At 47.0% G+C, this 27,893-nt stretch overlaps 2 protein-coding genes and 1 long non-coding RNA gene across 3 annotated transcripts; 1 reads left to right on the top strand and 2 right to left on the bottom strand.

The window, feature by feature from the left end:
• Positions 1–1,916: 1,916 nt before the first annotated feature.
• On the bottom strand, positions 1,917–7,967 carry LOC120644602. Its single transcript, XR_005663844.1, has 3 exons — positions 7,794–7,967; positions 4,832–7,058; positions 1,917–2,131 (listed from the first exon to the last, which is right to left on the bottom strand). It is a non-coding gene; the product is annotated as an uncharacterized LOC120644602 (long non-coding RNA).
• Positions 7,968–8,483: 516 nt separating this feature from the next.
• On the bottom strand, positions 8,484–11,311 carry LOC120645698 (UPF0481 protein At3g47200-like). Its single transcript, XM_039922458.1, has 2 exons — positions 10,547–11,311; positions 8,484–9,197 (listed from the first exon to the last, which is right to left on the bottom strand). The coding sequence occupies exons 1-2, from the start codon at positions 11,306–11,308 to the stop codon at positions 8,484–8,486; spliced, it is 1,476 nt and encodes a 491-aa protein (XP_039778392.1). The 5' UTR covers positions 11,309–11,311.
• A 10,176-nt stretch (positions 11,312–21,487) lies between these two features.
• Positions 21,488–22,384, top strand: LOC120645699. The gene has a single exon (XM_039922459.1). It carries the CDS (start codon positions 21,488–21,490, stop codon positions 22,382–22,384), a length of 897 nt encoding a protein of 298 aa, XP_039778393.1.
• The last annotated feature ends 5,509 nt before the right edge of the window (positions 22,385–27,893 follow it).

Consider the following 27,893-nt stretch of genomic DNA (forward strand, 5'->3'; position numbering starts at 1 on the left):
TTTTTTTTTTTCATTTGATACACGAGGCTCCCTCCACGGCTCCACGCACGTGAGTGACCACAGGTGGGCCTGCTCACCAGTGATGCAAGCAGTGTGGCCACCAAGGTGCTCAAATTTAGTGCAAAGAAGTAGTAAAACTTTTGCATCGTTAAGGGAGTTAGAGGTTCAATTTCGGCACCTCATAGTTTTGTACAACAATATTCTTATGCAAAAACTTTATTGTGATTTGAGCAAGATATTAAATTCGTGACGATTTCTACTTTCATTTTGAAATGTTTTTAGATGTTTGCCATAGAAACTGGGCCTAAACTAGAGTCCATATGGATTATTTGCAAATATGTAATGAAAATTTATAAATTATCATAGATCCTGTCTATTTATGGCAGTTTTCGTAAATTTCACCAAAAATCTATCATACATTTAAGGATTTCTTGTAGCAGTAGGAATAAGTTATTTTTTGATCCGCTCCTTAAAATAAAAGGGTGTTCCTACAAATTATTTTTGTAGTAGTGATAAAAGGGTACACTAATAAGTCTTTAGATAGATGAAGTTTGAACAGGGGTGAAAAGACATATACTTAGGGTTCCACAAATTACTACAGAATATCAACAACGGTATTATGTCAAAAAATGAATAAATTAAAAGAGAGAAACAGTAAAGATATCAGCAGAAGCAGTGATTTGACGACTAAAGTACTAATTAACCCAGTAACGGAGACTAAAGAAATACAATTATTTTGTTGCAATTGGGTTCTCCAACGGAGAGTTAAAGAAGATGATTCCTTATGTCAATTAATAAAGCAAATAGCCTCAATCGATCTTGAGGGGAATTTCGAAATGGCATTCGTACGAGATCAATACAAACACAGGTACAGCATAAACTGGCCCAGCCCACCTGGCACATGCATGACTCTTCAACAAACGCGCACACAAGCAAACAATTCTTGTTTAGGCCCAGAGATTTGCTACGGCCCAATTACGGCAGCAATGGCCAATAATGGACGATAGAAAATATCACGAGTCAGAGTCCTGTCACTTGCTACTAGTTGCAGTTTGCATTCCTGCGCCATGTCCAGATATCATCCAACTGATAGGGGAAAAGAAAACTTGTTAAACCGTAAGAAGTCATGAGCAGGATATGTACGAACAAGCGTGGCAACATTACAAAGTAAACATTATGGCGTCCGGAGGAATATGCGGAATTGTTGATGTTGTTGACACACACTCTGTTCGGCAGCCAGCTCCAGCTCCAGCCCAACAGTATTTTCCTCTCACACCACTCCAGCCACCAGCTCCAGCTCTAGCCAGCCCAACAATATTTTTCTCTCACACCATTCCAGCTCCAGCCTGCCAAACGCAGTAACATTCGGTTGCAGTAGGAGCAACACAGGGTAAAATTAACTTCCCCAGGCAGAAAATAGAAACCGGGCACCTCAATAATACAAACCTGCCCCCGGTGCGCACTGCAGCGCAATTGACATTGTACATCTATGAAAAAATAATCCAGCGATCAACATTCCTTCTTGACTAGAATTAGCAGCTCAAAGAAATACGGCCCAGATTAGCATTCTATTGGATGCCATCTCCAGTGAAGAAATAACGCGTCAACCGATTGATATTTGACTATCTATCAATCACCACCCTCGGACGTTAGATCATCATCCAGCGGCTCAGCTATTGCCCAATTTAATTTCTGTCCTCTATCTGTTAACAGGCCCACAATTACTGTTGCGCGCCCGTTAAGTGTGCGATGGTGGTTTGCAGACCCGTCAGTATGTTGGAGCTCTTTTTTTTTTCTTTTGATTTAGAGGCCTATCGGAAGGTTGCAGGTGTTGGCAACTCAGTACATGACATGGAGCCCACTAGTTGTTTATTTTTTTAGCTTTGTTCTCAACTAGCAAAAATGATCATCAGGGGGAAATAATAAATAAAAATTACATGTAATTTTTTGGGCGCATAATAAAAGTTAATTTACAATTCAATGAACATTAGGGGAAAAATAATAAATAAAAATTACATGTAGTTTTTTTGAGCTCATAATAAAAGTTAAAATGACAATTTTCCAGGCTCATTGTTCCGTGCTTTGTTTCATGTAGAGGCCGTTGAAGGTAGTTCATTCGCGTTGTAGAGGCCTGATGCCATTGAAGAACAAAAAAAAAGTTGTCAATATCAAAGAATAGTTTACAGATACAACTTTATGTTTAGGGAAAAAAAAGAAATATAATTTTACTTGACCCCGTCAAACCAAACCCATCCGTGCCCCCAACACCCACATGTTCCATGGTGGAAAACATGTAACGAGCATAGTAAGAAAAATACTAACTTTATTGAAATGAGGATGATAGGATAATACATAACATAATCATATGTTACAGTACTCATAGATTAAACCGTACAAAAAATTATTCTTTAGATTTCATACTGTAATGCTTTTAAAAAAAAACACAATATAGCTACAGTCCTACACAAAAATGCATATATCATGCTATTAGTAGAAAAAAAATAGAACCTCATGCCAGAACACATGTTAAGAGTAAAAAAATGATTGCACATTGAGGGAAGATATCGAAGTGGCTACAGTCCTAAACAAAAATGCATATATCATGCTATTAGTAGAAAAAAATAGAACTAGTGCCAGAACACATGTAAAGAGTAGAAAAATGATTGCACGGAAGAGAAGTGGCATAGGTGTTGTGTAGAGATAAGGAAACACATTTTGACTAGTGAATGGATGACCTGTTCGAGTCACATGAAAAAAACATGACGTTAAGGAAAAAATAATTTAGCATCAATAAAAAAACTATAGAAAATAAAACTTTACTAAATGCATAATAAATACAATTAGCTACCATTCTTAGAAATTATTGTTCGAAAAAAATAACTAAAAGAAAACCCAAATTCCTAGTAATGAAATCAATATAGACAAATTTATGACCGAAGCAACCTGTGAAAAAAAACATGAGTTAAATACACCAGCGGCCCTCAAACTTGTCCTAAGTGTCACTTAGGTCCACGAACTCGTAAAATCTAAATCTGGCACCCTGAACTTGTCAAGTTGTGCCACTTAGGTCCATAACCCTTCAAGGGGCATAAATATATGCAAAAAAAACCCTTAAATTTTATCGTCTTCTGTATCTACATCCTCCTCATCTCTTTCACCTCTCTATCTCACCGCCGGCATCGGGAGGAGCGCGCGGGGGCTCTGGGCGCTGCCGCTCATTGCGCTGGCGGCGGCAGCGCCCGAGGTGCCGCGCATGTCGCCATGCTCACGCTCTTGGTCGGTGTCCTCGGCTGGGGCTGTGCGGGGCCCCCGCGGCGTACGACGTCACGTCCTGGGCCATCGCCGTCGCGCAGCCGCTCTACGTCACACGCTGCAGCAGGTGCGTCGGGGGACTCTGGGCCTTCGCCCAGCTCTCGCTCGCGTCCGCCATCATGCTCTGCCTCGGCCGGCTCCTCCTCTCACGGCGGTCTCAACACCCTGGCTCGCCGCTCCCTCCGCTCGGTCTCGAGACGGCGGCACGGCGGAGCAGGGGCCGCCACGCACCATTCATCCAGATGCCATCGCCGCCGCGCGCCGCACGGCCCAGCCGCGGAGCGCCGTCGCCCGCCATGCTCTGCTCTGGAACCAAGTCGCCCCCGCAGACAAATCCGTCGCAGGCACGGCTTGCCGCGCCGATTCCTCACGCGTGAGGCCTTGTCGAGACCCCGCCAAGCTTCCTCGGCCGTCGCCCAGGTTCTCTCGCGCCAGAGTCACCTCCCTGCTGCCCGATAGCGTCGCCGCCCGCGAAATAGAGGAGCTGGCTGCCGGGCAAATCCGCCACCACCACCGCGACTCTGGTTGATTCCTCTGGCATCGGGCTCCATTGCGACCTCGCCGAGCCACCCCACCAGTCGTACCGGCTTGTCAACCCTGGAGCAGCTCGCCGCCAGAGCTGCCGCGGGTACCACCGCTGGCGCACGGGGCCAGGCCGCTACGGCAGGCCCCTGGACGCGGCCACCCTCCACGCGGCGGCCTGGCCCCCTGCGCGGCGTGAGCGGGTGTGGGCTGCCGCGGCAGCTCCCATCTCCGGACGGCGGCAGCACCAAGGCTAGATCTGGGCGGCCGTTGGCTAGGCGGCGGCGGCAATGCGAGGCCGCACGGTGGCCTTGACACAGAGGATCTGCTCCACGGCACTCGTCTCCGACCTCCTCGACTCAACCCCACCGGCCTGCGGTCGTGCCTCGGCGCCACGCACAGCTCCACCGGCCTTGTTGCGCTGCACCGGCCGCGGTCCGGCCCTGCTGTCGCCCACAAATCCACCGGCCGCGGCGCGCCCCGCCGCGCGCGCAACCCCGCAAGCCGCGGCCGCTCGCAGGTCCACCCAGCCACGGCCATCCAGCAACGCCGCCGTGCGCAGCTCCGCCAGCTGCGGCACACGCGGCTGGGCCGCCCGAATCCGCGCTTCCATGTCGACGAGCTGTAGAACCTCACTCAGCTAGAGGTTCACTCTCCATGGGGCGGCGGCATCCACGGTGGCCGCGAGCTCCAGTGGAAGGCGAGGAGGCAGGGGGCTACGGCGGCTCCACGCACTGCGGAGGAAGCAGGGGAGGCGTGGGGAGAGAGAGAGAATGGGAGGGAGGGTGTGAAGGTAGAAGATAGCACTTTTGGAGGGTATTTTTGCATATATCCATGCCACATAGCGCCATCTCAAGGGGTATGGATCTAAGTGGCACAACTTAATAAGTTCAGGGTGCCAGATTTCGATTTTGCGAGTTCGTGGACCTAAGTGACAACTCAGGACAAGTTCAAGGGCCGCTGGTGTATTTAACTCAAAAAACATTATAGAAATTACCTTGTCTTAGGGGGTGGTGAAAAGCAGGTTAACAAAAAATATTTATCTGCGGACAAATGAACACATTTTAGATGATGACAACAACAACAAACTAGGATAAATGAAAAGTGATTTAAAAAATTTATTAGTTTCACTTAATTGCACAGTCCTAAAATATACTGGTAAATCTAAAGATAAAATATACTAGGACTACGTAGTAATAAATCTAAAGATGGAAGAACATTAAATAAAATAAAAAATACTTCTGAAAGTTAACATACTGGTAAAGAATTACGAACCTTATTATGCAACATTGATTAGGATGCTATAATAAAACATTAAAATTCAATCTCATTAAGAAGAAAATGGCATTATCACAAACACAAAACGAATCAATAGGTATGTACTGGTTCTTAAGACTATGCATTGACTCCTTACTGCCGATGTGCAGTGTTTGTGTTAGACAAAGTAAGTGCATCTGAGAATAGAAAACACTAGCAGAAAAAAAACACTAACACACGCAGTTTAAGTGGTGATATTTTTGGAGCAATGAAGGCAAAGCATCTGATGATAACTAAACCAAACCAGAAATACTGCTACAGAACAGGTACTACAGATATGCTTTTCTACTAGATAGTGATTCAAAAAACAAAAGAACATGTTCCATGGGAAGAATGCAGAATCGCTAGGAGGATGCGAACTGAGAGGAACACACATATATAAATCTGACAACATGCAAATTATTAAAAAAAATTAGTTATGCCGTTCTTGCTGGTCAGTAAACTAAGATTAATTGAAGTCTTTAACACACTCAATACTAAGAGCATTTCTACAATTTTCTGAGTTAATATCCTAGTGATGGACATGTTAAGTGTCTCACTCAACCCTTCTTCCTCCTATTTCACAAAATACCTTCGGTGATGGTATACAAATAGTAGTATATATGGGTCAAATTAAATAAACTGTAGTTCATGTCAAGTGAAATTACAGAAATACTTTGTAAATTTGTGGTAACAATTGAACAAGGAACAAGCACTACGACATGCAAATCACAAGGAACCAACAAAACATATTCTGGTATATATTGATCAGTTTACATTAAATAAGCATTAAGATATGCAAAATCAACAAATAACACTATAAACAATTCAGATGAAGTATTTATGGCATCTAACACTATAAACAATTCAGATGGCATGTTGAATAAAAAAAGAAGCTACTGCTACTGCCAAGCAGACAACTGTGCTGCTGTGTAGTGAAGAAATGGGGAAGAATTATGATAGAAATTTTTTTAGCAGAGGCTAGCTGATATGCCACAAATACATGCTACACCAAGTGAACTGTAACTAAAGCAGATCAACAATTGAACAGAAAAACCCAAGTTATAATTGTCAAATTGTGTAATAAAAGTGACTCAAAAAATGAACAGGAAAGTTACAACATAAATAATTGATGAAAAAGAAGAATACATCATATTCCATTCCTACATTGGTGATAGCAACTACACCATCAAAAGAATGCAACTAGCAGCGCGGTTTGGTGGGGAATGCTCCTTGGAAGAAAAAAAACACATGAATAAGAATATGAATTCATCCCCCCCATAAAAAGGATTTCGCTACATCACCAACAGCTCGATCGCTATACAAATCACACAAATGGAAATACAGAGCTGAAAAGGGAAAACAAACAAAATGGATATTGTTCCCATAGTTTTGCCCGAAGGACCACCAGGATCACAGGGCCACGCTGGAGGAAATGAATGTGATTACCAATAACCATTTCTAAGCGTGTTGATTAATTAAAGCTACATGAAAATTCAAATAGATTTTCAATGAGAGCGTAAAAGCAACACACACAAATTCAACCCAAACAGATTGATGGCATAACCCATGCATCCCCCGATCTGCTCACCTCCAGATCATAACAAAAAAATCAGAAAGAAAAGGGGGTGCCTGCTAGCACTAGGTGGCACCCTGATAAAAGCTAAAGCAGAAGCCATATATATCCACTTGCTACATTTACAGAGGACCTCTACTTTCAGGTGATCAGATCATATGAGAACCAGCTACACTTGACACAAAGTACCCATGCATCCCCTGATCTGCTCACCTCAAAAAATAAAAAAATAGAAAATAATCAGAAAAGGGTGCCTGCTAATTAGGAGCCAAGCTGGGAAGCTGAACTAGAAGCTGTTCAAGGGTGTGGGCTGGTGGGACGAGTCCAACAAAGCACTGCTGCTGCAGAAATCCTTCTCCAACATGAACAGGCACATACAACAAAAAATGAAAAACAATGGGTAAGAGATCATCAAACAAAAATGAAAGGAAAAAGTAAGAATAAATATAATATGTCAATCATTACATATGAAAAAGGACAAATCTAAAATAATTTATAAGTCTCATGAATACATATACGATCTTCAATCCAAAAAGAAAAAAAAGATTAGCTCTGGTTCAAGTGCATGGCCTGCTCTTGCTGTTGCTCGATGTCATCTCAGCGAACCAGGAAGGCAGGAATGGACTTGGGGGGCCGCAGCCTTGCAGGTGTAGAGAAAAAAAAAAGGACAGGGAGGTGCACGGCCTGCTGCGCCCTCAAGAGAAGTGGTAAATCGAAAACAAGGAGTTTTTTCCAACTACAAAAGCAATACTTGATTTGAATCGAACAAAAAATCAACTAATCCTAAGACCTGTACAACACAGTAGATCCACCTGCTCCTACCCACGTCCCCAGGAGCAAACGGAACAGGGAAAAGATTGGGGGAGGGGGATTCAGCATGCGTGGCGTACGACAAAGCACAAAAAGGAAAACACGAAACGGATCCGATAAACAACCTCGATGCTGACCTCCCAAATCGAGACCTCGTACTCATCCACACAACCCAAACCCCTCCTCCCACAACAAGCCGTGAATCGAGATCAAACCCCTAACCCTAACAGATTAGAGAGAGAGAGCGCGCGAGCGGGCAATATTAGAAAAACTGTACTGGCAAAACGTCGCTGCCGCAGCCTCGAACTGGTTGGTGTCGCCGATGGAGACTCCAGTGGAGAAATGACACTGAGAATCACCGAGCTCGGTGCACCCTGCCATCGCCGCCCGCTTCGCCTTCTGTTGCTCGCTCGAGTGGGTGGGTAGGAAAGAGGAAAAAGAAGGAAATGAATACTCCTATGGCTTAAGCGCACGGGCGCTAGCATGAAAACATCAGCAGAACCTCGATCAAAAAGAAAACTAAGATGCTTGCTAGCTAGTTACAATTCATGACCGATGATGCAAGCAAACACTGTTGAATGTTCTTCCCTCAGAGCCAAATTAAAGGCAATGTAATCTCCGAAAAATGCACAGAGCGAACCCCAGATGCAGAGCCAGAACACTCACAGTAACACAATCTCACTACAAATAAATGGTACAACAACGTTAATGGAGAAAGCCACAAAATACAGAATAATCATGGAACATTAACAGCCAAATAAATGGTACACCAACGTCCAACGTTAATGGAGAGAAATAATAATGATCCACACGTACAACCCAAATATAGAAAGGCAGATATCACTACCATAGAAAGCCACATTGCACACAATAATAATGGAGAGAAAACAATAATAGTTGTCCACATGTACTGAGATAGTATAAGCAGAGCACTAGAGCCACATGTTGCAACAGAATTCTGATCCCGCTAGTCCTTTCTGGTGTAGAACGGCACGACGGTGTAGATGGTCTGCATGATGGTGGCGATGAGCAGGATGACGGCGGCCCCGAGGGAGATGAACACCCAGGGGTTGCTTAAGTAGTTGTTCATGAACATGGCGCGCCATTTGTTCCGGCGCTTCCTGCAGTGGTCGTTCACCTTCCATTGCACGTGGCCTAGCCTGCTGCCTCGGGGCGGCGTCCGTACTAACTTGGTGAGGGTGTTGAACATCTCCACCACCACCTTGTCGCTGCCTACCATGTTTATCAAGAGCCCTTTGGACCTGAGAAGTGCCACATCTCTTTCTGACTCGGTAAGTTTGTCCACGAAGCAGACGTAGAACCTCACATCGTGTTTGGCGTCAGGATGTAGCCACTCAAATGCCATCAGGTTGAGGAGCTCCCCCTCCGTTTGATCATAGAACGTTAACAGCGGCATGCTCAGCACGCCGTTTACGAAGTCAACGTCGTGAATGTTTTCCGTATTTGTTTTTTCGAACTGGATCCCTGCCTCGCTCAACTCAACTGCACAGGGCGTGCGAGGCTCATACTCATCGTCCGACGCTTGCCAATGTGGAGTGGTGCCACAATAGCTTTTGCGAAGAATGTCCAGGAAATGGAGGCCTAGGTTGTCCAAGCCTTCCTCAAATCGTGGGCCACAACGAAGAAGTAGTTGCGCCATATCGTTGATCTCTCGAGCACTCTGTGCCACCATTTTGATGAAACAGAAAAACAGCAGTTAGAGCGTTACTTTGAAAAATTCTAAGAAGCTTAAAGTTCTATACTCTGAAAAGTTCTAAGAAGCATGAAGTATGTGTTTCAACTTTCAACTTTCTAAGAAGTTTCCCAAACAAACAAGAATTACCCACAGTCCCACGCTAGTCCTCCTGTGTTTTCTCTCATATAATAACCGCGTTACTTTAAATGCTTTTCTATTCCTTTCCATTAATTAGTCGCCCCCCACACCCCCTCCATTAAACCATGTTTGTTTGCTCTCTTGAACGCTTTCGTTATGTTTCTTAAGGTAAGCACTCATACCGGCCCATTTCGAAACAAAAAAGCAGAGCTAGACACTGGAACATTGCTTGGGTCTCGTAGACGAGCTTTGGTCATTACGCGGTGGCTTCTCCATGGAGGTGCTGTCCAGAAGACCTGCTTCGATAGGGTGGTGCGACTCGCTGGCAAAAGCCAATAGTGGTTCCCCAACCAACGACGACGTCCACGCCTGCAAGTGCTGATTTCCTCCATGGAGGTGTTGTCATTGCGACCCCCACACAACCTTTAACCATCCATAGGCAATGGCGGCTACTCAAACGGAGGTTTATGTGAAAGGGCAAGCACAGACCATCCGGATATCAGGCTTCTAAGCAGGCGAGTGATGTGATGAATTGGTACCTGTAAATACATTGCAAGATTGGAGTGGAAACAAAGAAGAAGTTTGAAGCTCAATCTTCTAGGTTTCTTTCTTTGTTTTATAGTTTTTTTGTTGTATTTATGAAATCCCTCATTTGAGGTATAGAGTCTAAGAGTTTTGTAACTATTTTGGTTGTAGTCATTCACTTGTGAATGAACAAGGCCAGAATTTTTTTCAATAACCTAAAAAAACATGAGCTCAATTCCACGGACTGGCTGGGCGGGGGCCACAGGCTAATATATCTAAGAGAGCAAGATGTTACATATTCAAAGATAATCTTGGGAGCACAACAAAAATTTCTTATATTTACGCTTTCTCTCATTTTTTCCATATTCTAAAAGAATGCTTGGATAGATACTCTAATAGTTCTAAGCTTATTACCTTAAAAACTCATAATTAAGAAAAATAATCTTTGATCACCGGACTACTTAAATGGAGATTAAAAGTTGTGTACAATAAAATCAGAAGGTGTGATTGGAAAAAAGAAATTTAGTTTAGAAAAATTGAAAAATAGCGGAAGCAATTTTGTACGAGTACGAAGTGCCACTTCTTATTGCTACTCGAGTCATACAACAGACGGATCATGCGGGAAAGAGCAGGGTACGAGTCAAGTATCATGAGGGAAACAAATAACTTACCGGGGGTGTGCCACTCCGGCTAGCAAACAAGATCCTCTGCAGAACGGTTAGAGGTATTTGGTTTTCCATGGCGATCATGTCGTTCTTCATTATTGGCCACAAACTGAAAAAGCTGTGCCTGCTGAAGACGGGGTCGTTGGCCGCGTAACCAGCATCTAGTCCCCCATCCTCGTATAGACTTTGTTGTATCCTCATCAGCTCCAACAGGAAGCATCCATCCGTGACCATCATCTGCACGAACCTACACCTGTTCACTCCACGCCACCTATCATCAAGGCCATCGTAGGCGGCCTCGAGCTCATCCGCCACTTCCTCGATTGCTGCGACGAACTCTGTTAGAGGCTTCCCGACCCAGTTAACCATGTGCAGCACCGCCCGCCCCTTGTGCTCCTCCATGGGCAGGAGGTGGGGCTCGCCGTGGTGCAAGGGCCCCAGCGACATCAACTGTGGCTGGTAAGAATCTCTGTTGGTCATCTTTTTGATAAACTCCGGCACCCGATAGATAGAGCGCTGCTTCCACCGCGCCATCTCCAACGATGGCCTGGTGTCCTCGAGCAGCTTCTCCATCTCCACCACCCAACTTCTACAGTTGCCCTTCTCCTCGGACCCATCCATGAGCTCCTCGTTTGCTCCCGCGGAGTGCTCCGCCATCTTCTCCGCCTCTTGAATCTCCACGACGACTGAGCCGCTGCTATCGGACCCCTCTCCCCTCAGCTTCTCTCCTCCTCGCATAGAGTGCCCGAGCATCTTGTCCATCTCCATCCCCTCCACCAAGCTACTGCTACTACTACTGGGCTTCTCCTCGGCTGCCTTCTCCGTTAGATCCTCCTTTACTTGAGCAAAGGACCAACCAACCCCTCGATTCATTTGAGTCGTGGTTGTGTGTGTTGCAGTTACCGAATGCCTTTGCACTCGCAGCTCCTGCAGGTGGGAAGAACGTCTATCTCTATGTAAGCAAAACGTTATCAAATGAAAGAGATTTTTTGGAATAGCAGAGGTCTTGGTGACTTGGCTAAACACAGATTTTTGTCTGATTTGGTTAAGGAAGAGCAAATTAGTTTCATAGCTCTTTCCGAGACTGGTAGGGATAATTTTCCAGATCATATTTTAAAGAACCTCTGTGCGGGCCGGGACTTCCTTTGGCATTGTATGGCCCCACATGGTCGATCTGGTGGCATCCTACTAGGTGTGGACTTGCAGGTTTTTGATATTGGAGCCATTGTAGAGGGAGATTTCTATGTGAAATTTATCTTGAGATGCAAAAATGACGGTTTCAAATTTGTGCTATATACGGTCTGCGGCCCAGCACAATATCAAAACAAGCAGACGTTTTTGGCCGAATTGGCAAACACATGCTCAAAGGAGTCTCTTCCGTATTTAATTGGAGGAGATTTCAATATTATGAGAAGACCGGAAGATAAGAGCTCCGGGGTGTTTGACTTTAAATGGGCAAACTTGTTCAACGCTATTATCGAATCTCTTGATCTCAAAGAGATTGTTATGTCTGGGCACCAATTTACTTGGGCGGGTCCTGGAGACAATCCTATTTTTGAGGAGCTTGATAGAGTTCTGGTTAGTACAGATTGGGAGGATAAGTTTCCCCTATCGACAGTAGAACCAAGAGATCGCGATATTTCAGACCATACTCCTCTAATTGTTAATACAGGGGCGTCCACCCACCACTCTGTTCAGCGTCCTTTTAAATTTGAGAGAGGATGGCTGATTAGGGATGGTTTCTACGATATGGTTGTTAGCGTTTGTCAATCAGAAACGTCTGGACGCACTCCTCTGGAGTGGTGGTAGAATAAAATTCGCAGGCTCAGACAACATCTTAGAGGCTGGGCTAAGCATACAGCAGGACATACAGAAAAGAAAAGAAGAAACTTCTAGCTCTTTTAGAGGAGCTAGATAAGAATGCTGAGATTAGCTCTCTTTCAGATCAAGAGGTTAATTTTAAGCAGTATCTAAAAGTGAGATTAGTTCTCCTTTTGCGGGAGGAAGAAATTAAATGGTATGAGAGAGCAAAAGTGAAAACGCTTCTAGAAGGAGATGATAATACGAGATTCTTCCATCTGGTGGCTAACGGAAAACACCGAAAACAACATATTTATAAACTTGAAAATGATCAAGGAACTGTTGTCGGTGATGCCCAGCTTAAGAGCTATATCACTCAGTTTTATAAGGACCTATTCGGGCCTCCGGATGTTTCGGATATTACACTTGAGGAAGATCGAATTCAAGACATTCCTCAAGTGTCCCGAGAGAAAAATGAGTTGCTTACTAGTGAGTTCACCGTATCTGAGGTGAAAGATGCCGTCTTCCAGATGGAACACAACAAGGCTCCTGGTCCTGATGGCTTCCCGGCAGAATTCTATCAAGTCTTCTGGGAAGTTATTAAAGACGACCTTATGGCTCTTTTCACGGACTTCCACAAATAGGATTTGAACCTCTTTAGCCTGAACTTTGGAATTATTACGCTAATTCCAAAAGTCCAAGAGGCAACCAAAATTCAACAGTATAGACCCATTTGTGTCCTCAATGTCAGCTTTAAGATTTTTACTAAAGTTGCCACGAATAGGTTGAACAAAGTTGCCCAAACAGTGGTCAGTCCTATGCAGACTGCCTTCTTGCCAGGCAGGAATATCATGGAAGGAGTAGTTATCTTACATGAAACTATACATGAACTGCATACGAAAAAACGGAATGGGATCATTTTCAAAATTGATTTTGAAAAAGCCTATGACAAAGTAAAGTGGTCTTTCCTTCAACAAACGCTACGCATGAAAGGGTTCTCTCCTAAATGGTGTAGATGGGTTGAAGGGATGATTTCTGGTGGAAGTGTGGGGATCAAAGTCAATGATGAAATTGGTCCATACTTCCAAACTAAGAGAGGGCTCCGTCAGGGAGATCCTATGTCACCTATTTTATTTAACATCGTCGCTGATATGCTGGCTCTCATAATTAAGAGGGCAAAACACGATGGTCAAATAAGAGGTGTCATTCCTAATCTTTTGGATGATGGTTTGTCTATCTTACAGTATGCTGATGACACCATCATCTTTATTGATCATGACCTGGAGCAAGCTAAGAATCTTAAACTCTTGCTTTGTGCTTTCGAGCAGGTATCTGGGTTAAAGATCAATTTCCACAAGAGTGAAATATTTTGCTATGGAGCAGCTAAAGAAATGCAGGATATCTATACTGATATCTTTGGTTGTAATGCTGGTGAATACCCTTTTAGATATTTGGGAATTCCAATGCACCATAGACAGCTCCTCAATTCTGATTGGGGAAAAGTGGAAGAACGCTTTGAGAAAAAACTCTCTAGTTGAAAAGCTAAGTACCTGTCTTATGGGGGTCGTTTGGTCTTGTTAAACTCGGTACTTAATAGCTTACCCATGTTTATGATGTCCTTTTTTGAAATCCCAAAAGGGTACTAAAAAATCTTAATCATTTCAGATCGAGATTCTTTTGGTAAGGATCTTCTGATAAGCATAAGTATCGACTTGCCAAATGGGACATACTTTGTCGTCCTAAGGATCAAGGGGGACTGGGTATCTTAAATCTGCAATTGCAGAACAAATGCTTACTGGAAAAATGGTTAGTGAATTTGCTTAATACCAATGGTATATGGCAAACCATACTAACAAACAAATATCTAGGATCCAAGTCTCTCACGCAGGTGCATGCTAAACCTTATGACTCTCATTTCTGGAGAGGTCTTATGAAGATCAAAGATGAGGTTTTTGTTAATGGCTCCTTCAATATTAAAGACGGGGCCAAGACAAGGTTCTGGGACGATGCTTGGGAAGGTCAAGTGCCATTCAAAGCTAAATATCCATCACTTTTTACGGTTGTACGGGATCCCCATGCGACTGTGGCCAAAGTTTTGGCTACGAGGCCACTCAATTTATATTTTAGGAGGGCTTTGGTGGATAATAAATTGGTTGAATGGCAAAATCTTGTAGCTCAGATCGCGCATGTTCAACTGGTGGATGGGTCGGATACGTTTAGATGGAATTTGACCAATTCAGGGTCTTTTACTGTAAGATCTTTCTATATGCACTTATTAGATAGTCAACCACCTTTTAGACATAAGATGATTTGGAAGTTAAAGATTCCTCTAAAGATTAAGATATTACTCCGGTTTCTTCAAAGGGGGATACTTTTAACTAAAGATAATCTTGCTAAGAAGAACTGGACAGGAAGCTAAAAATGTTGCGGATGTAATAATAATGAGACTATACAACATCTTTTCCTGGACTATCCTTATGCAAGATTGGTCTGGAGGATTATCTTTTTTTGCTACTGGTTTAACGCCACCTAGATCAATTCGCCATATGTTTAATTCTTGGCTGTCTAATCAATCTAAAAAGATTAGGAGGGTCATCTGGGTGGGGGTTGCCGTTGTATGCTGGGCGATTTGGAGATGTCGAAACGATTTAATTTTTAACAAAATCAAAGTTAACTCGGTTTTGCAGATCATCTTCAGGGGAACATACTGGTTTCGTTTCTGGGCGCAGTTGCAGCGAGAGGAGTACGCCAAGAACACTTTCTCCAGCTTGAGCAGACTAATTGAGATAGTAGCTCTTGATTTAGTTAAAGGAGGGTGCAAGCATGTCTATCGCTTGCAGTAGTTTGGAGTCTCTCTAGTGACTGGTATGTTTATTCTTTTTCCAGCTTTTGCAAACTATGTTCTTTGGGCTGTGTATGTCTCGTCATAGAGGCCGGATTGGTAATCCTTTATCTAAAAAAATGTAAGCAAAACGTCATCCTTTAGTGGAGCTTGTGGGTTAGGTCCTGTCACTACAAGAAAAAAACACCTTCCGTCTCTACACGTTAGTACCGGTCATAATTTGGTTCGGTACTAAAGCTGGCAAGCCATTTTAGTACCCGGAGTCCATGAATTTATTTTAGTAATGGGCCAAGACACTACCCGGTACTAAAGTGTGACATTTAGTACCAGTTCGTGTCTTGACCCGGTACTAAAATGACACGGCCACTTAGCACCGGTCAACTACATCACCCATTACTAAAGGATAATATTTAGTAACAGTTGGTGTTATTAACCGATACTAAATGGTCCTTCATATTACTTTAAAAGAAAAACATCTCCCATTCAATTGTATGTGCCATGTAAATGAGATGGTAAGGAAGGTTTGTGCGAGACTTGAGGTCGTGAGTCTGAATCCCATGGACCACGCACGTGCATATTACGCATGAAATTCATATGACTTGTATATTGCGGGGGCCTCCTGGTTGTTTCTGATTTTTTTCTTTATTTTTTGAAAGCAAATCTGTACTAAATGACATCTTTAGTACCATACATTTTAGATGATATTAAATGGTATGATATTTAATACCAACCAAACTGTACCAGTTAGCCGCCCAATATTAAAGAGGGGTTGCTGATCAGTACTGAGGTCATTTCTCTAGTTGTGTGCGATTGCTGCTTTTGAATCAAAAGCCTGCTCCGTGTCAGGTAGAGCCAAACGGCGGCCAATAGTTGTGTGCGATTGCTGCTTTTGAATCAAAAGCCTGCTCCGTGTCAGGTAGAGCCAAACGGCGGCCAATAATTGGCATCTCGCGTCTCATGTGTCTAGGCTAATTGTTAGCGCCGCGCATCGAGTGCAGCAGCAGTGCACTTTCTAGTATAAATTTTATTATATATACAATAAAATTTTAAATATTTAAAATTCTTTTTCATCAAGTTTAGACTCACCGTATCTCTCATAGAGATCTCAAAGGAGGTGGAGTTACATTTTTAATAGAAGGAAAATACTTCCACCCAAAAACTAACATTTTTTTCACCAAAGTTGTCTACATACTCACCTACCGTATACGCATAATACTTTCTGTTTATTTGGATTGGCCACTGATGGCTCCTTCCATTAGTTTTGATTGGCAATAGTCACGACTGACAGCACTTCCTAAAAAAATGTCCACGTACGTTCGGCCTCCTCCGGCGTCCACACAGAATTCGTCCGTGACGTCCACGCTTCATTCCGCAATTTCCGTTCTCCGATCCTCCTCTGACGCGACCACTGTTATGGAAACATGCATCCCATCCAATGATCACGTATTTAATTTACTCTTGCCAAAAAAACTACTCCCTGGGTCCCTCGCAGCCCGCACGTCCGGCAGAGCTGCTGACACCCCCATCATCGCCTCATTCTTTCATGCACCTACTGTAGTACTAGTAGCACAAGTGCACAACTACTGTAGTTAGTTCACTTTGACCACTAATTAGGTGCATTAAATCAAGGTAATTTACAAAACCAACTCCACAGCCATGTGCTACTTCATGAGACGAATCTAATAAGGTCTTTGACCGTACGATTAGATGATGTTTACTGTAGCTCTACTGTAGATAATCGTGGATTAATTAGGATCGTTAGATTCGTCGCGAAAAGTTATGTCCACCTGTGAAAAGGTGGTTTTGCAAATAAACTTCATTTAATACTTCATGCATACAAGATTCTTTTTCGTGCTAGTAGTACTACTCTAAACAAACAGGGCCAAGACTTCCGTGGCTTCAGCAGACTGTACTCATCGGGTGTTTCGCACGTCCATCTACGGCAAGGCCGTCAAGTATGTCACGGCTCGATCTCATCGCGACTCCCCGGAATCATTATTGTTGCTGCCGTCGTACGTCGCCGCTTGATCGCATCGCAAGACCACAGGTGAGTTCAGGTCTTCATAAGACGGTGTTAGCAGCTCCTTGGAATTGGATCTAGAATAGAGAAAGGAGAAGCAAAACAGGAGACGCTAGCGAGAAGAAAGGAACTGGGAACAGAGAGATAGGCAGTTCATGTGTTTGTTGATTGATAAGGAGCACTCGGCTCTGAATCGTATTTGTACTCATTACAACAACTCACTGGGCCCAATCCGGACCAGACACGCGGACGCTGGACTTCCTCACTCGCGACCCACGACGTGGCCCATGAGACACAACTGGCACAGCTAGGCAAGTCGTTAGCCCTCTGCTCCATCGCTCGGCCCCCGCGTCGCCCCGAGGGCGACACGGGCGGCGCGCCCCTGCTGTGCCGATCCGCCGGCTCTCGCCTCCTCCACCGTTAGTCCCCCTACCTCCTCATCTCTAGCATCTCATCGGAGATAGGAGGGAGTGAGGATCCATCTCTTCCAATAATCTCTAGTAGATCGAGTTTAGGTTAGGGTTAGAGTTTCTCCATACCGTGTTTCGTGGTATGAGAGATTTGTTTCCTCTTGCTCCTCTCCGGCAACGGTGAAGAGATAGGGTGGATTGGATTTATCCATGGCGGCTCCAATAAAGGAGGTGGCGGCATCTACGGCGTCGGCAATTTTTTTGAGGCGACGACATGGAGAATTAGATTTCCGGATGGCGTCATTGAGGCGGAGATGGCGCCGTCGTCGTGGAATAGTTTTCTCCGGCCGCTTCTCCGTTTTGTCATGGTTAGATCCAATCACGGTGAAAGGTTTGTGAGAATAAGTCTGTCCCTCGAGCTGATGTCGATCAGTCTTGGATTGGATAGATTGGGATCTATCTCTCTTCTTCATCGGTGGCAGAAAGAACAAGAAGAAAGACGCAAGAAGGAAGAAGAAGATTGTACTCGTTCTAGCCTACAGGGATGTTGGTCGCCGTTCTTTGGGCATTTGTTCTCAGCCTGCTTGCTGAGTGTATGCCTGTGTGGCCTTCTATTTAATTTTTTACACAGGTTTGGAATTGAGATTTGAAGCAGCTTAGTGTATGAGTACTTTGAGAGTGCTTTATGTAACTTGATGATGTACTCAGCTTTGATATAATACAATTCTTCCTTTGATCTAAAAAAAAGACACAACTGGCACATTTCTTGCTATGCTCACAGACGGATAATTATTCTTCTCCTTCCATACATGAGACGCACAAATTTCCATAACATCATTCTCTGATTGTGTTGGCACATTCCATTTTCCTTATAGAAAAAGTCTATATCACCCCCACCTATGGAGGTGGACTACATAACTCCCCAATCTATGAAACAGTCTATATCACCTCCAAAACTTTTCAAAACCGGTCAAATTACCACATAAAGTAGTTTAAAAAATTATAGTAAATCACAAAAAAATCATAAAATAAAAATTTCAATTGTGTTAGACTCCAAATGAGTAGATCTACATAGTGAACATATAACATGGTATGTTTTAGTATATTTTTTTGCTGTAGCTTTAGATCTATACTTTTCTTCATAACTGTAAAAAAAATGTACTAAAGTATACCATATTATATGTTCACTGTGTAGATCTACTCATTTGGAGTCCAACACAATTGGATTTTTCATTTTATGATTTTTTTGTGATTTACTATAATTTTTTGAAACTGCTTTAGGTGGTAATTTGACCGGTTTGAAAAGTTCAAGGGTGATATAAACCGTTTCATAGATTTGGGGGTTATGCAGTCCACCCCCATAGGTTGGGGGGAGGGGTGATATAGACTTTTTCCTTTTCTTATTAATTTTTCTGGCATGGTCTCCTTGTTTGATGGTACCAAAAAATGGTCTGCTGATTACGCCAAAGTGATGCACACACTTCCTATAATACCCTGCAAGCTCCAGAAAACTTCTCAATTCCTTCACATTGGTTGGTGTAGGCCATGTAGATATAGCTGAAAGCTTCTTGGGATCAGTGGACACCCCATGCTCACTAAAGACATGCCCCAAATAGGATATTGTCATTGAGCAAATGAACATTTGGATAACTTCACCTTCCACTCATCCTTGTGCAACAACTGCAACACTTGCTCAACATGGATCATATGATTATGATATCATCGAAGAAAAGTAGTACACATTTCCTCAATAAAGGTGCCAAGGTTGTTCATGGCCCCCTGAAAAGATGCAGGACCACCAGTCAACCCAAAAGCCATGACTCGAAATTCATAGTGTCCCGAGTGAGTCTGGAATGCTGTTTTAAACTCCTCTCCTTTCTTGAGTTTAATTTGATGGTACCCAGCACACATATCCAGGCAAGTGAATCAATTGGCATGTGCTAACTCATTCAGGAACTCATCAATGACAGGCACAGGGAATTTGTTTTTCACAGTCAGAGCATTCTGGTGCCTGTAATCAACACAAAATCTCCATGTATTGTCTTTCTTCCGAACTAACAGAACAGGGGATGAAAATGGGCTAGTGCTGGGTTGTATAGTCCCTTGTTTCAACATCTCCTTTATCTGCTTCTCAATCTCATCTTTTTGGGCTGGCGCATATCAATAAGCTTTGCTGTTAACTGGCCTGGCTCCTACAATCAGAGGAATCTCATGGTCACAGTACCTAGAAGGAGGTAGTCCCACCTGAGTAGCAAAAATGTCTATGTACTGATCTAGCAATTTCTGTAGTTCTGGAGGTACTGCTTGAGTAGTCATTTCAGAACATGCAGCCTCTAATACCCACAACACTTGCACAGCTGCCACAGTCGCATGATCAACAAGATTAGCCTACAACACCACAGATCCCCCTTTATAAGGGATATTCAGCCATTTTTGCCCCCATGTACCTTCATGGGACTGTAAGCCTCCAACTAGGCTAATCCATACCTACTATTTTGTCGTAGGCAAATAGTGGCAGGACCTTCAAGTTAGACTGAAATTTTCAGTTCTGAATAGACCAATTAGCATTCTTAAGCTCTTGGACACAGTGAAGTTTAGCACCATTAGCCACTTGGACTCGAACCACTGAGTATTTCAGACAATCCAGATAACTTCCCAGCTAGAGCAGCACTGATAAAAGTATGTGAACTACCTGAGTCAATCAGTATAGACACCTCATGCCCCTGAATTTCCCCTATCATGTACATAGTTTTGGGAGCTGGCTTACCGGTCAATGCTGCCTGAGAAAGCATCAAACACAGCTGAGTAGACTCTTCAGGAACCTCTTTGTCAGACTGCTCCTCTTCGTCCAACTAAAATAATTCCCATAACTCCTGCAGTGCATTCAACTGGACAGTAGCAGCACATTGGTGGCCCTAAGACCATTTTTCAGCGCATTTCATACATAATCCTCGCGCCCTACGGTATGCCTTCATGGAAGCAAGTTTTTCATTAGTAGAGCGATTGCGAGCAGCATCTGTACCTCGCCTATCTTCAGCCACAGATGAAGAAGTCCCTTTGTCCATCTTGCGCGGCGGCGGAAGTAGTGGCAGAGATGACTTGAGCGCAGGCTTGAACGCAGAGAAATCCGGTTGGATGATCCAGAAAATTCCCCACGACGCACATCCCGCCAGCGTCTCGACTCGACCACTTCTCCTGCAATTTGGCAAGCACACAAGCAGTATCCAAATCGCTTGGGCGTTGAACCCGAACAGCAGATTTGATATCATGTTGCAGACCATCTACAAAGCTCATTGTGTAATACAAGGGATCGGTCTTGCTACCATATGACGCAAGCTGATCTATTAGGCATTGTATAGGCCTATGTATTTATATAGGCCCATATTAGGCATGTCAGCCCATATTGGGCATGTACATCTTGTACTCCAAGCCATTGGTGCTATATAATGAAAGGTCACCCCCCCGATTGGGTGTGCAGTGTTTTCCCATGTTATCATGAGATTAGAGTTTCAGATCCTCTCTTCTTCACTTCCGCCCCAGGTGCTAGGGTTCTAGCCCTAGCCACAGCTTCTCCTCTCACACGCGCAGGGATTCCCCCCTGCGCGTCCACTCTCGACGCCACGCCGCCGATCATCCTGATCCGCAGCGCACCGCCGCCAGACCCGCACCGGGATCTCCCTCCCCGCACGTCCACCCCGGCTCCTGCACCATCTCTCCGACCGCGCAGCGCCCCCCCTCGTCGCCATGTCGTCTGCCGCCCCGACCAACTCGACCATGTCGAGTTCTTCCAGCGCTCCTTTGGCCCCGGCAACTCTGCGCCGCCCATCTTCATCCATCCGACTGCTGCCGTTTGCGTGAAGACCCACATCCCCATCATGTTGGAGATGAACTCCAACTACTCCAAGTGGGCGTCCTACTTCAAGGTGCTGTGCGGCAAGTTCGGTCTTCGCTCACACATTGATGGCCCCGGCACCCCTCACTCCGTTGACCCCCAGTGGGTCATCGCCGACTCCTGCGTCAAGAGTTGGCTCTTCGGTTCTGTCGGCGACTCCGTCCTCAACCTCGCCTTGGCCGGCGATGATCAGACCGCCCGACAGCTTTGGGCGGCCATCGAGGACCTCTTCACCGCCAACCAAGAGCCGCGCGCCGTCCTCCTCCTCGAGCAGTTCCATATGCTCACCCAGGGCGACTCCACCATCTCAGAGTATTGCCAACCCATCAAGTTGAAGGCTGCCGAACTCCGCGCCGTCGGCCACCCCGTGGAGGGCCGCTCGCTCATCGTCGCCATGCTGCATGGTCTTCACCCTCGCTTCGCCAGCACTGCGGATGACATCACCAACTCCACCATCCTTCTGACGTTCTCCCATGCCCACGACATGCTCATCCTCATGGAGACCCGGCTGTCCCACGATGAGAAGGCCATCGCCAACACCGCCCTCCTTGCCTCCACCGGCTCCGGCTGTACTAGCCCGGTCGGGTGCCTCGCCAGCACCTCCGGCGCCTCCTCCAGTGGCACTGGTGGTGGCCAGATGGCCCCTCCCAAGCTTGGCGGTGGCTCTGGCAACAAGAAGAAGGGCGCCAGGAAGGGCAATGGCGGTGGCAACAATAGTGGTGCCGGCGGTGGCCGCACGCAGCAGCCTGGCAATAGCGGCGCCCCCTCCTACAGCGCCCCCTATCCCTACCGCCCCATGGGCCCCTGGATTTGCTACAATCCTTGGGCGCCCCAGGGGCCGTATCCGTCCCAGCAGCAGGGTCCTGCAGCCGGTGCCTAGCGCCCTCGCATCCTCGGCGCCGCCCCTCAGGCGCACACCGCCTTCGCTCCACTCCAGGTGTCTTCGCCGACACCTATGTGGGACCAGGCTGGCCTCATTGCCACCCTCAACTAGATGGCGCTCTAGAACCAGGATCCCTGGGTCATGGACTCCGGTGCTTCATCACACATGAGCACCACGGATGGTATACTCCTGTCCCGCCTTCCTTCTTCTCATTCTTTCATCACCATTGGCAATGGTCAAACTATTCCTATCACCTGTCGTGGCGAGTCAATCCTTCCTACAACAGCGCCTAATTTTATTCTTAGCAATGTTCTAGTTGTTCCATCCCTTTTGCGCAATCTCCTATCCGTTTTCCAGTTTACTAGGGATAACAACTGTTCCATTGAATTTGATGCCTTGGGTTTTTTGTGAAGGATATCCCGACCAGCCGTGTGATGCTTCGTTGCAATAGTGCTGGCGACCTCTACACTTTCCCTGCCGCCTGTCGGATTGCTGATCCAGCAAGTCCACCAGGGGTATGCCCAGCTGTAGATTTGTAGGTAGAGAGGGGATTCCGGAGCCAAGAGTCGGATGGTTACGTGATGACGCAAGAGTTAGACAGGTTTGGGCCACTGGGAAATGTAATACCCTACATCTTGTGTTTTGTGTATTGGATGAACTAGACGATGATGAGTTGAAGCATTTTCCTATGGATCCCCCCCGCGGCCCCTTTATAGTCCACGTGCCGTCGGTTACAAGTAAAGAAGGATCTACTTGGGTTGTAACATGAAATCAGGTCGATTGAGATCCCTAGATACCCGGAATCCATATACGCGCCTTGATCCTGATCCTTGGAGAAACCTTCCGACGTCCAGCCGAGTGCCTATCTACCGGGTAGTTGTGCAGAGTAGTCTGGCAGAGTAGTTACCCAGTCGGGGGGGGGGTGTAACTACTCGTCTGGGAGGTACCCTGGTCTACCACCGTCAAGCCCCCGAGTACTGGAGGGCTGAGTCGAATCTTGATGGATAACTTGTTGCGAAGTTCTTCGGTACTCTTGTACCGTTTTAGTCTTCAACGGGATGTGCCCCTGGGCGCACCCGTTGGGTGAGGCCCTCGAGCCTCGGAAGGTTTTGGAGAAGCTCTTCGAGGGTCAACAAAGAAGTCCTGCTTGCCTGAACCATCGAGATATTGGAGCACCTTGACTCCCGCGTTGTTTCATTAAACCCCAAATCATTTGTCAAATTGGAGTCCATTATCTTTTGCTGAAATAATGTCGTCCAACCCCCGAGCAAGGTCGCCGGCAGAGTCACGGAGACACCGGGAAATTTGCGACACCCAGCCCCGAGCAGGGTTGCTGGCGGAGTCACGGAGACATGCCGGGTAGTTTGCGGTGCCCAGCCTCCGAGCAGGGTCGCTGGTGGAGTCACAGAGACACGCCGGGTAGTTTATGGTGCCCAGCCCCTGAGCAGGGTCGCTGGCAGAGTCATGGAGACACATCGAGTAATTTGCGGCGCCCAGCCCCCGAGCAGGGTCGCTGGCGGAGTCAGGGAGATACGTCGGGTAATTTGCGGTGCCCAGCCCCCGAGCAGGGTCGCTGGCGGAGTCACGGAGAGACTCCGGTTAGTTTGCGGCGCCCTGCCCCTGAGCAGGGTCGCTGGTGGAGTCACGAAGACACGCCGGGTAGTGAGTTATCCCCGGTATTTCGTATTTTTACCGTTGGGCCAAGTGGTAACGGACAGAAAGTTACTGTTCAGGGCCCGCTCCTCGCTGAGTACGACTCAAGATGTTTCCAGAAAGTCAATTCGAATTTTGTGAGATTGTTGGGGTTGCCGTTGCGCACACGCCCGGCCGCCTTTATAAAGAAAAGGGGCCTGACTCGCAGAGAGTTACTCGCTCCCGAGCTTTCCAGAACCTGCCTTCTATCCTTCTTGCTTTTTACTGCCTTTCGCCCTAGTCATCTTCCTCCTCCACCTCGTTGTAGATTCGATCCACTCGCAACCACCCGGGATGGCCAGTGGTTCCCCGAGATCTTCCTCCTCCATGTCGGGAAGCGCCGGCGACGTGCCGCCGCCTTGTGAGGCGTGGGTGCCGAGCACTCTGCTGGAGGAGGACATCTAGGACCTGGTGGAGCGTGGCCTCCTTCTCGAGAAGGAAATGTCGGGTTGGAAGTGCTGCTATAGGGAGGAGTTCCCATCAGAGGACTGCATGGAGACTGTGGTCTTCCGGTCTTTCTACGAGAAGGGCTTCGCCTTGCCCATGGGGGCCTTCTTCCGCGGTCTTCTTTTCTTCTACGGGCTTGAGGTAACGCATCTCAAGCCTTACTCAATTGCGCAGATAGTGATTTTTATCCATCTGTGTGAGGCGTACCTGGGCATCGCTCCCCACTTCAACCTGTGGAGGGCGCTGTACCACCTGAAGGGGCACCCGTCCAACAACCGCCACAACGTGGTGGGCGGGGCCGCCTTCTCCTTGCGCCAGGGCCGGTCGTACCCGAACCTAAACCTCCCTGATAGCAACAAGGGGTGGAACAAGGAGTGGTTCGTTGTGTGGAACCCCACTCCTTGCCTTCCAGTGCGGACCGGGCGTGCAACAGAGTACCGTGCGTGCTGGGAGGAGCTGCCATCCGAGGAGGAGATGGTCCATGTGACCACCCTCCTCAACAAAATCGCCAACCTGTCGGCCCTGGGGCTGACGGGCAGCCGATTCAGGACAGGGTTCACCCCGGCTTCGAGTATTGGGGTCACCAGGACCTAACCCGGGGGCAAAACCGCAAGGTTCCCTGGGAGGAAGCCGTGAACCGGGTCGCCCGCATGATGCAATGGACGATCCGTGACAAAGGGTGCCCGAAGGCACACTACTTGAAGTGGCCGACTAGAGCCGTAAGTATTCTGAACTTTTCCGAGTAGTTTTGCTCTGGTTCTGAGCTGTTCTGTTTCATTTCCGAGCTGTATTTGTTATACTTTCCATGTGTAATGCACCCGTTGGGTTGTAATCAACTCGGAATTTTTGTAGGTCAAGGTGGTGGAGTATTGGTCCCCTGCTCCCCTGGCAGAAGGGGATGTTGGGAAGAACGCCGTCGCCCTGGCCAATCTGATGGAGCTGGAGGTGGCGGATCTGGAGATGTCGTCCGACTCGTCCGTCGGGGACGAGTTGGACGTTGAAGTGCTAGGGGCCTCTGCTCCTCCTCACTTGCCTGCATTGGCGCGGCGCAGGAGGAGGCAAGCCATGAGGAAGGTCTCAGCCTCCAAGGCCGGCCTGAGGGGAGCCCTCCCGAACGGCACCCACGCCACCTCCTTGAGGTCGGGAAGTGAAGAGGTGGGGGCAGAAGACGCCGCTCACTTGTCTGGCCGCCGCCATCTGCATGGAAGAGGGCGAAGCAGCCCTGGGGCCGATGCGCATGGGGAGTATCAGATCTCCCTTGCCCGTGGCCCGATCGCAGCCTCCAGCTGCGCTGTTGACATTCAACGTGCGCCACAGTGGAGGGTAAGTAGGTCTTGAACCACTAACTGTGTGCTCTATTCTGATCCGAATTATATTCTGAAATTTCCAATTTCTGAATCTCCCAGGAAGGCGCCGGTCAACGACGCGAAGAGGAAGGCCGAGGAGTCCGCTGATGAGATCCCCAGGGTCAAGGTGGCTGTTTCTCCATTGTCGGCAGAGAGCCCGCCAAGGACCCGTGCTCGCCTGGAGGCGGCGTGAGAGGAGGAGGTGGCCGCGGAGGCCGGGAAGACCGGGGCCAAAGATGCCGAGAAGGCGGCGTCGGCGGGGGAGGTGTGGATACCACCCGCGTCGCCACCGAGTCCGCCATCGGAGAGCCCGAGTAGGGAGCTATTCCCTGCTGGCTGGGACCAAGTGCAACCTAAAGCCCGCCCTGCAGAATAGCAGGAGGCCGGGCGCGACGAGGCGGCCGGGCTGGTGGATGAGGTTCTCGCCACCGCAAGCCGTGTAGCGGAGTCAGGCGAGGTAACTATTTTTCTTTGATGTGTAGCTTTTTTGCGCCGATGTTGCTTGTTGTTGACTTGGCTTTTGTTGCAGTCCTTGGCCGACCTGGGCCGGCGGGCCGCCAGGAGGCTGCAAGAGGTGCCGGCCGCTGACGGCTGACTCGGGCAGCTCGAGTCCCGGGTGGCAGAGCTGGAGGCGCAGAGCCGCCTGCTGGAGAAGCAGCGAGCGGAGACCGAAAATGCGCTCGTGAAGGAGAAATGCCGTAAGGAACGCGCCACGTTCTACACCGACTCCTTCGCGTTTGGGCTAATAGGTACCCTTTTAGGGCTGGAGAAGGAGGTCCGTGCCCTGATGTGCGAGCTGGAGGCCTGTACCAAGGCCAATGCCGAGCTGCAGGAGGGCCGGGAGGCCGCTGAGGCGCGGGAGGGAGCTGCCGAGGGCAAGCTCCGGCTTGAGCAATAGGGTCGCAAAGGTATGGTTCGGAAACCACCCTATTTGTTGTTGGCTGGACTCGCGTCGGAGTTGATTTTTTTTATGCCCAGGCGCGGAGGCTCGGCTGGCCGAGACACAAGCTGCCGTGGACCGTTTCACCAGCATGGTGGACGCCATCCTCACCGCCTTCGAGTCAGATGGTTCGTCCTTAATGGAGGATCTCGAAGCGCACCTGGAGGCAGCGCAGGGACATCTGGAGGGTTTTGTCAAGAGGGTCACGGAGGACGCAGTCCAGTACACACTGGGGCTTGTGAAGTCCCACTTCCCGGAGGCCGACTTGGAGCCGGTGGGTGACGGGATCACGCCGGACACCTCCGACGCCGACTGGGCGGTCTGCCTCACTAGCGTCAGATCCATTGCCGAGCAGGTGGCAGCCCAAAAATGTATGGAGTTAGAGTCAGCCGATAGAGTTGCAGCCGATGGGCAATGGAATATTCCAGAAGATGCTGATCCACGTGGCTGGGACAACCGACCGATGATGGTTTGCCGATGAATCAGAGGGAGAAAAAGAGTTTGAATTCGATCAGGATTCTAATGATTCGGTTATTATTAAGTATATTTTATTCATAAAATCTTTAACTTTTTAGCCAAGTAATGTGTTTGCTGTAATCGGCTAGGACTTGTTAGCGTAGACTATATATATATTAGTTGTACAGGACTGAAAATGATTGATACACATCCAATACAACAAATACTTTACAATTTCCTTGCAATTTACTTTATTGTCGGTGACTTCGCTATTTTCTTTTCGGTGAGTTCATTCAGGCTGATCAAGGACGTCTGACATTCGAGTGACTTGATTTGCTGGTAAGTTTTCGTTTACCAAGTATATCTGAGCTTTAGCTTCCAGGCGTATTGCCATGGCTTTTTTCAGATCTATTCAAATCGAATTTGTCTAGGCTTTGATCTCGAGCGCATTGCTGTTTTCTCGTCTAGATTTATTCACAATTTATCGATATTTGCTAGAATTGTAGGTTTTCCTATTGTTTTTGCTTGTATCAAATCTATCTGTCTTGAAACACATTAGATTGGCTGCATAATTGTGCAATATAAATTATTGTAGAGCCGGTTTAGATCTGTTTCGAGTATCACC

Source organism: Panicum virgatum, chromosome 8K, assembly GCF_016808335.1.
Source record: "Panicum virgatum strain AP13 chromosome 8K, P.virgatum_v5, whole genome shotgun sequence".
NCBI classification, from domain to species: Eukaryota; Viridiplantae; Streptophyta; class Magnoliopsida; order Poales; family Poaceae; genus Panicum; species Panicum virgatum.